The sequence below is a fragment of the Schistocerca gregaria genome, chromosome 2 (genome assembly GCF_023897955.1).
Source record: "Schistocerca gregaria isolate iqSchGreg1 chromosome 2, iqSchGreg1.2, whole genome shotgun sequence".
NCBI classification, from domain to species: Eukaryota; Metazoa; Arthropoda; class Insecta; order Orthoptera; family Acrididae; genus Schistocerca; species Schistocerca gregaria.
Genome location: NC_064921.1, coordinates 459,228,096 through 459,241,723, shown reverse-complemented (window position 1 = coordinate 459,241,723; position 13,628 = coordinate 459,228,096). Strand labels below are relative to the sequence as shown.

Here is a 13,628-nt window from a genome sequence, read left to right as displayed (position 1 = left end):
AATTACTTTCTGCACAGAAATTAGTCATCTTAGATTAATTGCCGTGTTTCATTTCTGACTGTATCACTATTAGGCATAGAAATAATATGAATATAAACATGACATGATATGTGTATACTCCCGCGTTTGCTGTTGTCCCACTCTACTTTCGTAGTTTATTAGGCAGACAGGATTTAAATGAGATAGCAGCAAACCCGAAAGAATACATGGCAAAATGTTAATATTCATATTATTCTTATGGTGAAGAGAATACTGCATGTGATTCACAATTCATAAAAGTTCCCATTAGCAACCATCTCTTCTCACAGGTAGGAAAAAATTCAGAATGTAGAATTGGCCATATTGACAAACATCGCAAACAGTCTTGCCAGTCGGATTTTCGTAGTACATTGAAAAGCTGTTACATTCGAAGATGAACAATACGGAATATGTATTTACTTCGTTGGATAATGTATGAAAATGCAGTGGTCGAAATTGGGGGCGGAGAAAAAAAGCTCGTCTTCCACTTTTTTAAAAATTTATTTACTGACGCAGAGGTTTTGGCGCCAATATTTATCTTTGTGCTTGCAAAGCATGCCTGTGTAGTGCTGCATATATCAGATGGCAGATGTTAGTTGTGACGGCACCTATCAACATATTTCAGAGCTTCCTCTTACTTTACACTCGATTCTAAGCTGCAGGTGGTTTTTTGGATTACAAAAACCGGAAAAAAAGTGCGGCTTAGATTCGAGTAAATACGGTAATCCTGTCTTCATTTCAAAACTTCTTTAAAGTGGTCTTGTGAACAATACTCATTGTTTTGTTTAAAATGTGCTGTATAAGATTAAGGGGCTTCTGGCCCAGTCCTAATCCCTACAGGATCTTCACAAGAGTCTGTCTGCCAGTCAAGTCATATGTGCTTCTTACAAATTTTTGCTTGTTTTATACACACTCAGCAACACACTTACTGTGTTTAATGATTCAACATTTGTTGTTGCATGATAAGAACTTTGCCATACTGTTTTACATTACAGTCATGCAATAGGTCAGTGCAGCCAACCGAATAAAAAGAGAGGAAAAAAAAGGTATACTTGCTGGGGCACATATTGAGGTGCATATATAAATCATTAATATATTTTATTTCTCCTTTTTATCAGCAGAAGTTACATTCACATCGTTGGCAAATTAATGATGCTGACATATAAGACATTCTGTTTTAAACTATTCTCACTATTGTAACAGTCAGGTAAGTTGATAGAAATATTTTAGATTTTCCCCTTATGTATACCTGTTTCTTTCCTGTTTGTTGCACTTCAAAATTGGTTAGTAGTTGTGATTGCAAAGAAAATGTATTTTACTATTGTTTTATGCTGTCATGATCTGCAGAAATGATCCAGTGAGTGTAGTGGATGTTGCCATTGGATCATAATTTACACCAAGGCTGCATCTGCAGTGGCACTGATGACGGTCATCAGATTACATTGGCTTAATACTTGGTAATAATGTGTCCGATCTCTTTGATTAGTTTTTGGTGGGATCAAGGGGATTACATTAGGATCTACTCTGTCAAGGAGGTTAGAATGTATTTCAACCTCCTTTGGTGGGATGGATGGCAGTGCTGGGAGCCAAGTGCTGCATTGTGGATGCTGTTAAAAAGGTGCTGAATATGTGTGAATGAGCTATATATGTTACGAAAAGAATTTGGCAAGTATTATACACTCTTTCCTCTGTTACAGAAATAACCAGACAAGTCTTACGAATATGCAAGATGAAGAGAGAAATGTTCTATTACTTAATCAAGTTCATTTGTGTTGTGCAGAGTGTTTGTAATATTGCTCTTCCACTTCAAATAAATTCAGCAAAACAGACAAATGTCAGTTAACTGTCAATGACTGTCATTCAGAAGATGTGCGAAAGACAAACAAATTTTAGAAAAAGATTCTCAGTAGACCTAAAGTACTGAAAATGGGAATACATATATCACATTTGCAAACCACCTCATAACAGAATCACCACACCACTGTCATAAAAATACCAGTAAACAGTAATAATAATTTCTAGATAGCTAATGCTCACCAACCACAACCCAAAAAACAGCCACTACAGTAACTTTGAGCATCAAAATTAATGTATGCCAACTTTTCACTTGAAAACATAACGTTTTGAAGCTTGAAAATTCTGATACAGATATTGCATGTGTTACAGATGACATACTGCATTAATTACAGGCATAAGGTTGAATGGCTAGCCAGCCACATAGCATGCATATTGTAATTTGAGGCAACAATCAAGTAATTATTAAATTTTTAAGTTGTTTGTAACTTGTCTTTTCCAATAAAACTGTGGATTCCAAGACATGCCCCTGTTGCTAAATTCCTTATCCTCAGGATGCAGAAAACTTCTACTTTCCTGTACTAAACTTAAAAATTTCTCATAATCCATGTTCTACTTGTGTGCTTGTCAGTCAGTTTGACTGAAGAAAACAAACAGATTTGAATTTCACCTACTATCTCTCTGGATTTATACATTCAAGCAGTTGGCTGCACTGAGACTGCTCACATACTGGCATAATGCTTTGAAAACATCAGTTGTTTTCAGCTGACGCCAGTAGTCTGAGGAACTCCCTGGCGAAGTGCCATTGTCACTGCAGTCTTAGACTGAAAGAAAATTCTCATAATACCAGCATCAAAGCATAGAATTGTTAGAATTGTTGTTAAAATCATTTGTTTACACATGAGCAAAAATTGAGCAGTTTGATGAGAGGGGTAAATGAAAGTGGAAACCTGAAGTTACAAGTAAGTTGTTAATTGATGCAGATGGAAATGGCTGAGAAGTCGGAGTTAAGAGGCTGTGAAGACAACTGTGGCAGATCCACACAATTTAAACTAGCCCATGTTTTAGCTAGGAAGCCTCTGACAACTAAGGGGGAAAAAATAATCAAGGGTGATCTTCCGCTATGAGCTATGATGAAGGCCAGAGGCTGTTGTTGTCTTCTTCAGCAGTTATAGCAGACAAGTGGGCTGTTTGTGCTTTCAGAGCTTCCCCACTGCATACCATAAGCACCTGACAGCAGATAATGGGGAAGCACTGATATGCCTGAAGCACCAATATGCTGTGAGCAGAACTATATTACGATAACAGCTTAAAAAATTGCCTACAGTAATCATCTCAGAAAGGCCAACATTTTCAAATAATACATATAAACAAGTAGTCATGGACCACAATTAGTCATTTGGATTAATCCTTCTTAGTATGAATTTTTGGTCTTTGCTGTTGACAATTATAAATTTTTTTATGTCATTACGATAGGTTAGAAACTGCTATAGTTGAAAGAAAACCAGAAAAATGTATCTTTTTTGGTCCTTTACTTTTTTTTCTTTTAAATGGGTTTTGAGAGTCCCATAAAGTCATAATGGTATAGTCATTGACCAAAATTAGTTCGTGAAACTGTTTTTGGTAAAAGCAATTTTCTCTATCATTTACACATAAAAACACCTTACATTTGGAACACTTTGAATGAGGTTTTTACTCTATATCATAGATAGCATAGTTTTCACTCTGCTCCAAAATTTGGATTTGAACTTCATAGAAAGTGAAATTCTCTTCTTTCTTCTTTTGTTCTAGAAAGAGTTGAGAGATATTTTATATTATAGTGCTGTCTTCAATTTGAATGTCTTCAGCTTCTGGAGAATAAGTGTAAATATACTGTTGATCTTGACATGTGGCATGGTGTCATTTTTCATTTGTTTTGCCCATAAATTGTTGATTTCGAATTATTTGCAAAAGTGGTTACTGTTATGCAAACACATTAAGCTAAAGACCTAATGGGACTCACAAGTACAGAATATTTTATACAAAAATTTTCCAAAATTCTTAAATATTTTGTGCTTCGAAACGGTTACTGGCATAAATAGACTTACCACAAAATTGCGGAAGCAATACCAGATCAAATTATCACAGCAAACACTCAAAATCAGGCACAGAATGGTCACCTTGCAACTATAAGCAACCATATAGTGTGAAGTATGTGTGCTCTAAGTTCTGCAGTATGTTAAAAGTGTACCACACCAGGAATAAACAGTGCACTGCAGTTCTGTTAGTCTTCTAATGATGAGAATAATTTTTCCCGTTTTGTAAAAGTGTAATTCAGACGTCGCACCAGATCATAAAGATTTAAAGCTGCCCGCAATAGTAGTTGAACCATTAGTAGTGTTATCACGTACTCTGCAGTGACACTGCAAAATGTTACTCTTTTTTAGCGCTAATGTTTGGTACATTACGTAGTCCTTAAGATTATTTGTGTAATATTGCTCCATCATATTTGAGATGCATTTATTCCAACTTCAAAGAGCAGACATGTCCAGCTGTGTAACAACCATAAATCTTCTGGTACTGAAAGAGTCATAGAACTCTTAACCTTAACAAGACAACAGATATTTTCACCATCATCAGAGATATATCATGGTGACATCATTTTATCCGAAGTTACTGTACAAGTGATGGAAAAAAATACAACACATTCTATACATGTGCCCCTTGTTATTGATGGGGATTTGGCTTGGACAAGCACAGAAAGTCAGTTTGGACTTCAGTTTAGTGAAGGGTTGACATCAGTTTTGGAAGAAGAACTAGATTCTTGTGCCCAGCTGTTAGAGCTGGAACCAGACAGTAAATGTGAGTTTTGTTTGCTTGCAGATATGCATTGTTGGTAGTTTTAGTTACTGTTGTGTTGTTGTTTAAGTAGTGTTGTAATCAGATAGCTTGTGTTAAATTTTTTTCCAGGGACACTGTTGACATCAATATTGTTGATGCAGGCCATTGACCGGCATAAATACAGAGAGGCTACAATGGAAAAGTTACAGCTGCTGAGCAGAGTTGACCAATTACGTAGCGGATATTATAATGATCTAAGTAACCATTTTACCTTTAACTCTTATTACACACATAGATACTTCATAGAGCATGTCTAATATGTATTTCATTGATGACTACATGCGTATGCATTTCAAGCCCACATTCCTAAATACTACTCATAATGAACAATCATTGATTGTGCATTTTATCTGTTGCTCGCTTATTCACAAACCCAATTATTTTACCATGGAAGGTAATAATGGACCATTGAATAAAGTTCTGTCCAATGCTAACTTCAAACCTTATAAAGCTCAGATTCCTTTCATGTCAACAGTCTGTTCTTTATGGAACTGGAATCCACGGATGTTAAATATCAGAGTTTTTCCAGGGATGTATGCTTGTCACCTTTTGACAAATGTCACTTCAGCCATACAGTGTCAGATTTGAGCAACTCACTACATTTTGTCATCCTCTGGAAAGTACAATATCACTCACTGCTATTCTGAAACCTGTGTCACACAACCTCTGTGAAGTAGCCAATGTGAATTTTACATCCATCATGTATTTGATGAGGTATCATATCAAATTATGGACAGAGAACAAGGCATAGTCAAAAGTTTTAATTATTATGTATTTAAAAAAAATATTTCAACCATGAAGTTTGATGCTGGTACTTGGCTTTCTACATATTCTTCAGTGTGACATGACTTGGTGGAGACCTTGAGTATAGTGTTTCCATTTTGGCTGTTCATGAAAAAGTTCCACCACCTGGCTCATTCTGAAAATGCATGCCAAGCCATAATTTCTTCATCCTAGGAAGGTGGTGGTGGTAATAGTAGTAGTCACTGGTGCCTTGCTAGGAGAATGTGGGGAATGCAAAAAAGCACCGTGTGTGTTGTGACTAGACAAAGTAGGTTGTCCTCTTGAAGCAAAACCATCTTGGACAGATTCCAGTGATGCTTTGTCTTGACAGCCAATTGTAACCTCAACTAAAATATTTTAGCATCACCTTCAGCTATGACAACTGAGTCCTCACTTTTTTGTGTAGTGGTTGGGGTGTATTTTTCCTTCTTTTCCTGCTGTTGTTTGTTTTGTAAGCTTTGTGATGGGTCCTGTACCAGCACTAGCAGGAAGTTTGTCCCAGGCAGATATAACAAGGTAATATTTTGCCAACCCCGATACAGCGCCAGATGAAAGTAGTATTACCTTACCTTATATTCTCTTCTCTGAGTCCGGATCCTTATGTGCCACCTCCCTGTCAATCCAACTGCGGTGAAGATCCCTGTAATGCTTCCGCAAGTTCTCTCTATTTTGCTGCTAAATAAATAGCCACACGTCTCACAAACAAGGGTATATTTTCCCAACATTTTCACTATTACTTTTCACAACACAACTAACAATTGCTACAGTAATACAACTCTCTTGAGTACATCCAAACGTCCATACATGTATACTGTAGGACACGAGAGAAAATCCAGAACAACAGCTGCTCTTCAGTTGTTCATTATGCCCTTGTTGGTGTGTCATTTATTCCATGACTCTTGGATTCAGGCACTTGCTGCACCATGGCACAAACGACTCCCGGACAACCAGTGGTTGAAATACCATTTTTACTGGTCCCTTTCTTGCTGGCTCCACCACTGCTCCACATTCACTGCATACAAGAAAGTGAAACACACAGTTTACCTTTCCTACTACATTTATCCTTATTCAATTTACTCACGAGCATCTCTTGTCAATGACTTTCCAACCAGCTTGATATGTCGTGCATGATGTTGAAAGCTACTCATGAGTGATTTTTATTTTTTCCACTGTTGCCTCAATTGTGGTACTCTCGTCCTTGAACACCAGAGCTTCAACTTATCATGTGATTCATGATTATTGAGGAGACATAGTCTGCTTCTTGTCTGACACCAATGGAAGTCTCTGTGCCATACGAGGGGGAGTTGACAGGTCCTTGGATTTTCCTGGTTAAAGTTGACGTAGATTAATCCTTATGTGGCATTAAACTTTGTTCTTTATATTATATGCAATAGTAGTAACATTGTTTTTTATTTTGCTGTGCCAGTTCGAAGTGAAAATTGAAAGATAATCATGCTGACAAAATTGATGTGTGTGGTACATTGTGTGGTAACTGCTATTCCTACTCCATATCAAGAATTTGGTTGCTGCATTTAAAACAGGACATTCAGCACTGACAGATGGGTTGTCCTTCTAGGATGGTCCGAGTCAGTTTCAGAAACAGTGGATGCTGTTTGTTCCATGATCACGAATAATTGATAAAAAGATAGCAGAGACCCTGGGCATTGAATATGTGCGTCATTTTACTCATGAGATTTTGGTGGGTTGCCAAATGTCTTAATACAGACCAAAAGCATGAATGTGTGGGTGCTTCACAGTTCATTTTGGTCTAATTTCACTGGGATCTACAGGATTTTTGGATCGTCTTTGGATAAAATATTGGTGTACACTTATGATCCAAAGTTAGGAGACTCAGTGGTTCTCCACATTCAAAGAAGTTCAAAAATCAGTAGATATGTTTCTCGTATCTGTCTTTTGGGATAAAGAAGGTATCCTAGTTATTGACTACCTACCACATGATGAAACCACCACAGCAAAGTACTATGTTGAATTTCTAGACAAACTGAAGTAATAGTTAGTATCCAAACACATAGGAAAGCTGAGAAAAGGAAATTTGTGTCTGTGAGACAATTCCCCTCATCATAAAGTGGCTATTGGCAGATCTTAATCCTCAAACATCCACCCTGTTGTGCTATCTTGTTTCCCTCAGACACATCTAAGGTAATACAGTTTCTGAAAATTGGGGACACCAGAATGGCTCCAGATGAATGGTTTGCTGCACCATTGATTTAACACCATAAATGTGTATAGCTCAAGGGGAGATATGTTGAGTAAACAAAATTTTTCAAACCCATAACAGCATTTTTTCATTATAGTCAAGGACTTATCAGCAACCTCTCATACAATGATAGATTGTTGCAGCATTCTTCCCAGTCAAACGCAGAAAATGAATTGCTGCACCATTCTGTTTTCACTCCTCTATCCATGTGCTACAAGACTGTGGTGCAAGGATTTCAATTTGTACCACGACTGTAGACACATACTGACAAACAAAAATTACTTCTCAGAAAATGCCCAACATGATTGATTTATGAAATAGTATCAACACCAGTTCACACAGAGTACACAAAAACGAACTTTGCCCATCGTAATTTCTCAAACCACCTCATTTGATTTTATCTCAAGTCTCCGCTACACCTTATGATTCCAATAGACGTGAGTTTATTGCCACTCAGCACTTTCTCTTAAAGGCTAGCACCAACCTGTAATATAAACAAATACTAAATGCTTTATATTCATAATCCAAGATTGAAAGAGTTTTTTTGCTTTATTTTTCTGTAATCAAAACCAATTATATACTGTAAGTTAATATTGGTGCAATTTTTTCCATTGTTTTTAGGAAGCAGATACCTGATGGAGTACGCAGTTGATGCTAACCAGACTGCAGTAAAATCTGTACTGCCTAAAGAAATTAATTTGTCAAACAGCTCTCTTACTGCTCTTTACCATGTACATCATTTAAGCTTATTCAGAAATGTGGATTTAAGTTGCAATATGCTTAAGTTATCTTTGGCTAAGCTGCATTTACTGCAAAACTGCCAGGTGTGTAAACACTGATATTAAAAAATATATATATAGTCATAATTATTTGTGATTGTCCTTCTAACATAAGTTTATGGAATTACAGGTACTTAAACTTGACAACAATTGTATTAATACATTAGCTGCCTTTCCTGAGCTACGGCAGCTGAAGGAACTCTCTCTGCAAAACAATGAAATAACTGGTTCAGAGGAATTAAAATATCTTAAGAAGTGCAGGAAGCTTAATAGTGTTGATTTATCAGGAAATCCTATAATGGAAAATGGTGATAACAATTTGCCAAAAATAGCAAAAGAAGCAGTGCCATCACTGCAGAAATTAAATGGCTTTCTTATATGATTTGATAATTTACTATAAAAAACCAAACTTATTTTTTATTATTTACATTGTCATTATAAAAAGTATATAAAAATAAATAAAATTGTTATGTACAGTCAGTCTGTGTGTAAAACATTTCTGTGCCTTAAAGCTTTTATATGTCATACCCCCAAGGATCATATGGATTAAAATGCATTTCAGGGTTTTCTTTCTCACTTGAATCATCTGAAAAGTCTGTTTCATCACTGTCCTGAGAATCGTAAAGTTGTACTGGAGCATGATCTGTAATACAAGAGAAGTTTTGATTAAATCCAGTGGTATTCACACATGCATTAAAAAGCTTGCCACAAACATTAAATTTTTATGATATAAGATAATGCATAACCTATTATAGCCAAGTATTATCAAGTTGAAAACAGTTTATAAGACAAGCTTTCACTGATCATAATAGTGCAATAAAGCTGTTTCAAATTCAGCTGTGACGTGCTGTAGATGATAATTTATGTAAATCAATTGGTTCTATTAAGGAACGGTACTTCATTAGTACCAAAACTTCTTATGGCTTTTGATGTAAAATTATTAAAAATGTGATATCTTTCTGGACAAAGTGTGAAAGTAAATATTTATGAAAATTTCTTCTTCATAGCATTTATTCCTTGAACTGAGCTGATGGTTTGGTAAAGATATACATAGCATGCCGCAAATTGCATTATGAATGAATGTATAGAATAGTCAGTTATTTGTACAGATTTTCTCATGTTCTTGAAGTCACACCATAAATAATTCATGTCACACACTTTTGTACTTGGTAAATCTTGGCTTGGCTTGATTAGTTGCTCCAAAATATGATTATATGGAATGAAAGTAACAATGTACACCACCTCTTTTTTCTCTCTCTAATTTTTACATCACAAACAATGAATTGTTTGTGTATTTCAACTGTGTTGTGTGCTGCTCCTAACTGAGTTTATTTTGTCAAGTTGTAATCCCAAGCTCTTCTACATGTTCTCATATATTATGCATTGTTAGATGGAAACTTATAGTGTGATTTTAGATTTTAATGGGAGAGAACTGGTTCAAATGGCTCTGAGCACTATGCGACTTAACTTCTGAGGTCATCAGTCGCCTAGAAAGTAGAACTAATTAAACCTAACTAACCTAAGGATTTCACACACATCCACGCCCGAGGCAGGATTCGAACCTGCGACTGTAGCAGTGGCTCGGCTCCAGACTGTAGCGCTTAGAACCGCACGGCCACTCCAGGTGGCAGGAGAAAACTGGATGGAGGCCATGTCCAATGACCTTTCATTACCAGCTATTTTTAAAACTATATTTAATGTGCCACATTATCTTCAGACAAAACAAATTTGGCATCTGGTAATGTTACCACTGAATGCTGTGCAGTCACAGGCTATGTGCCTGGCCTGGTGGTGAAACATCAATCACTAAGCATGCAGCAGTCACAAAATTCCAATACTATAGACAGACACATATAATAGTACTAAAAATTATCCTAACTTTATAACTATTAGCTCCTTCCTCATGAAGAAAGGAGGATATGTTGATAAGGTTAGAAAGTATGGGCAGATGACTGAGATTCCATGATGAGAGGGATCGATCGGTTTGTACACAACATGTGCACCCATCTCGTTCTGGGGTCTGAATGACCTGCCCCTCCTTTCCAGCCGTCCTCAACTTATCCATCGTCCTTTCCTCAGAAAGGAACTAATGGTTCTAAAAGTTAGGATAAATCAAACTATGGAAAATCCAGGATGGAATGTAACAATATTGTGAAAAGGAAAGTTGCTACTCACCACAGAGTGGAGATGCTGAGGTGCAGGTAGCTTTTTGTTGTACCTGTCACAAATAATAAAATTAATGGCCGAAAGCTATATCTGTGACAGTCCTTTTGTTGTGCCTATCTGCGACTCAACATCTCCGCTATATGGTGAGTAGCCACTTTCCTTTTCATAATAGTGTTAAAAGTTAGGATATCTTTTTATACTTGGTATCCCAGGCAGATGATGATGATTATTATGACTGAGAGTCAGAGTGACCCACGACTTCCCATTAGCAGTGTGAGTGTCATAAACATTGGGCAGTGTCTGTGGAATTTAAATTTTCCTGGTTCAGCCACACTGAGTCCAGAGCCAGTTGCTTGACAGCTTCAGCCAGTGTTCTTGTTTAGATGGCTTACACTCACTGGCTTTTGTGTGTGAATTCTTGGAACTGTTATGCTCTCTTAGTTGTGTTTCTCCCTGGCTGCACTTTTGATTCTCTGCTTGTGGATTAGGTTGACACACTGTGTTTGTTCACAGTGTTTGCTCATCTAATGGTACTCCACACACATTTTTGAGCATCTTCCTATGTGACACATAACAGCATCTTCCTATGTGACACATAACAGCTGGTGACAAGAAATTGTTCTCGCGTGTACATTTATTTTTGAGTTAAGTGTTTTTATTGTGGCCATAATGGACCCAGCATGTTTGGAGTGTTGGAGGCAACAAATGCAGCTGCAGGAGGAGCAATAGCAGCGGCAGCAATGCGAGTGCATGTCTCACAGCCTTTGCTGTTGTCACCAGCTCCTTTTTCAAATGTTGATGAAACTGGAAAGAGAGGAAAATTATTTACACATTTGAAGCTCTACTGCCAGGTAAAGTGTGTCACCAAACCTGTTGCTGTCTTGTTGCATTAGGTTGTATGTGGTAGCGCAGAAATTGTGGCCCTTTATGGAGTCTGAAAACGCAGAATTTACACAACTGTGGATATTACTAATGCACTTATATGGACACCAGATGCACATGGTAGCTGGCCATTTGCAGTTTAACCAATATTAGAAATGTCCTGGGCAGTTGTATGCAGTGTGGACGGCAGACTTTAGCATGCAGATGTCATTTCGAGTGTAAACATTGTAGTAATTCCTTATTCATGATATACTGGAGCAGCTGGCACCAGTCAAGGCTGTGCAGGCCAGAAATTTAGCAGATTCAGATGCAACGTTAGACGATGGGGCACAAATTGAAGAGGAAACTGTTTTCAGATGAAACTGACAGGTGACAAAAACACCAGTCATACCAGCGAGGTGAGTCCCCAGTGGAAGATACTGAGGCTGTAGCAATTGCACTGTCAAGTTAGCTGGACAGGTATAGTACTGGGATGGGTACTCTGATGTCCCAGTGCAGGTCCGCTACAAAGTGGGTGCTCCTCCAAACTGATCTTGGTCTCTGCTGTGCAAGTCTTCTGCTGACTTCACAGCTGGCGTGGAGTGCTGTACTTACACAACGCTGGCCTCATTCCACGAGCGAAAAAGTCTTGCTTATATTGTTGGTCATTACCCGAGAGGAGACAATGCCCCTATAAATTGCAACATGTCACACTTACCATCAGGTCACTTTGTAGCTGTGAATGGAAAATGTCAGCAATCTGTGCCACAGGACAATGTCCCTGTATTTGCACTGAGTCCACAAACAAATTAGCAGACTTACAGCCGTGCTGTATTATGGTTGACTTGAAGATAGCTGGGTTTTGCACGAAGATCAAATGGGCCTTCGCCTATCTAATCAATTTGGATATTTATCACGAAGAGGGAAGGGAGCTGCTCCATGTTTTAACACTGTCAGAACCAAATAATACCATACATTGGGCAGTGACTTCCTTTCTGGAGTGACTGCTAGTTTCAGCCAAATACAAAGTGTGCAACACCATATCCCGTTTTTGGACTCGATGCTTTCAGTACTTTTGGATTTGAAGCAGTTGACCAAGTTAATCTGGTCTCAGATAAATTACAGGCATTGCTGCAGTCATTCGATCAATTTTTTGGAAAGTATCTGGTTGGAGCCGTCAATTTTGAGGCCTGCATTAGATGGAAACTGTTGGGAGTTCCTAATTTCTGTCAAGCCATCCCTATCCCCTTCGCTACATGAGATAAAATGAAGAGGACTCAAGAGGTTTCAGAATCTCATGGCAGTGTTATCAGATTTAGCAAGCCTTTGATGGTAATAGTACAGAAAGCCAATGGTGAAACACTGTTCAATGTGCACCCACAACCAGGCTGCCCCACCACAAAGAGTTTCTGATGTTAGTGGTACACATCTTTTCTGATTCCCTCTTGTGCTGCTATGCTAGGTTGTTCTCCACAGTGTTACATTCTACAATTCATGCCTTAGCTGCCATTTTCACTATTGAATATGTGCTGCACTCTCTTGTGTCAGACTGTGTTTGCCAGTTTGTGTCGGAGTAACTTGCAGTGTTCTTACCAAGCAACTCCAATCAATGGATGCAGTCCGATTGAGGCAGTGCACAGTCGTCAGCCTTGTGATCTCTTTGACCTATTGTGTGCGGCACCAAACGCCCATGGTCCAAGAGCTGTGCCACAGGTATCAACAAGGTTTAGGCTAATTGTAAGACATTCTGATGGGAAATAAGGAGTGGAAAGGGGAAGATCCGATGGCATTGGTGTTCCACTCTCCATCTTCCTAGCAGCAGGCACAGGTTGCACCTCACAGTCTCCTCATCCATTACCATTGGGTGAAGCTTCAGCCCTTCACCATTTCCAGCATGGCCCTTGACATTCTGCCAGAGTGTGCCCAAAGGCAATCCAGGGCAGTGATCCTCATTGCATCTTATCCCTTGACTGAGTAACTGTCGCAGACCTGAGCATTTTCGGCCCTATGTGCCTCATGAAGGTCAGGAGGGATCTGGTATACCTGCCAGACCCAGGCATGTTAGATGAGGAACTGTTTGTGGTCGAGAGACAGAGTGATCCATGACTCCACTGAGAGCAGCATGAGTA

At 38.3% G+C, this 13,628-nt stretch overlaps 2 protein-coding genes across 4 annotated transcripts in view; one reads left to right on the top strand and one right to left on the bottom strand.

The window, feature by feature from the left end:
• LOC126325768 (geranylgeranyl transferase type-2 subunit alpha) overlaps nucleotides 1–8,952 on the top strand; it is a 90,330-nt gene extending 81,378 nt beyond the window's left edge. For both annotated transcript variants that reach the window (XM_049995277.1, XM_049995278.1), the window contains 4 exons: nucleotides 4,413–4,653; nucleotides 4,762–4,890; nucleotides 8,315–8,517; nucleotides 8,603–8,952. In XM_049995277.1, the coding sequence (XP_049851234.1) occupies nucleotides 4,413–4,653; nucleotides 4,762–4,890; nucleotides 8,315–8,517; nucleotides 8,603–8,854 (825 nt within the window). In that variant the 3' untranslated portion in view covers nucleotides 8,855–8,952. The remainder of the gene's footprint in view (nucleotides 1–4,412; nucleotides 4,654–4,761; nucleotides 4,891–8,314; nucleotides 8,518–8,602) is intronic.
• Nucleotides 8,953–8,987: 35 nt separating this feature from the next.
• Nucleotides 8,988–13,628, bottom strand: part of LOC126325742 (putative ATP-dependent RNA helicase TDRD12) — a 445,014-nt gene continuing 440,373 nt past the window's right edge. For both annotated transcript variants that reach the window (XM_049995275.1, XM_049995276.1), the window contains exon 29: nucleotides 8,988–9,115. In XM_049995275.1, the coding sequence (XP_049851232.1) occupies nucleotides 8,988–9,115 (128 nt within the window). The remainder of the gene's footprint in view (nucleotides 9,116–13,628) is intronic.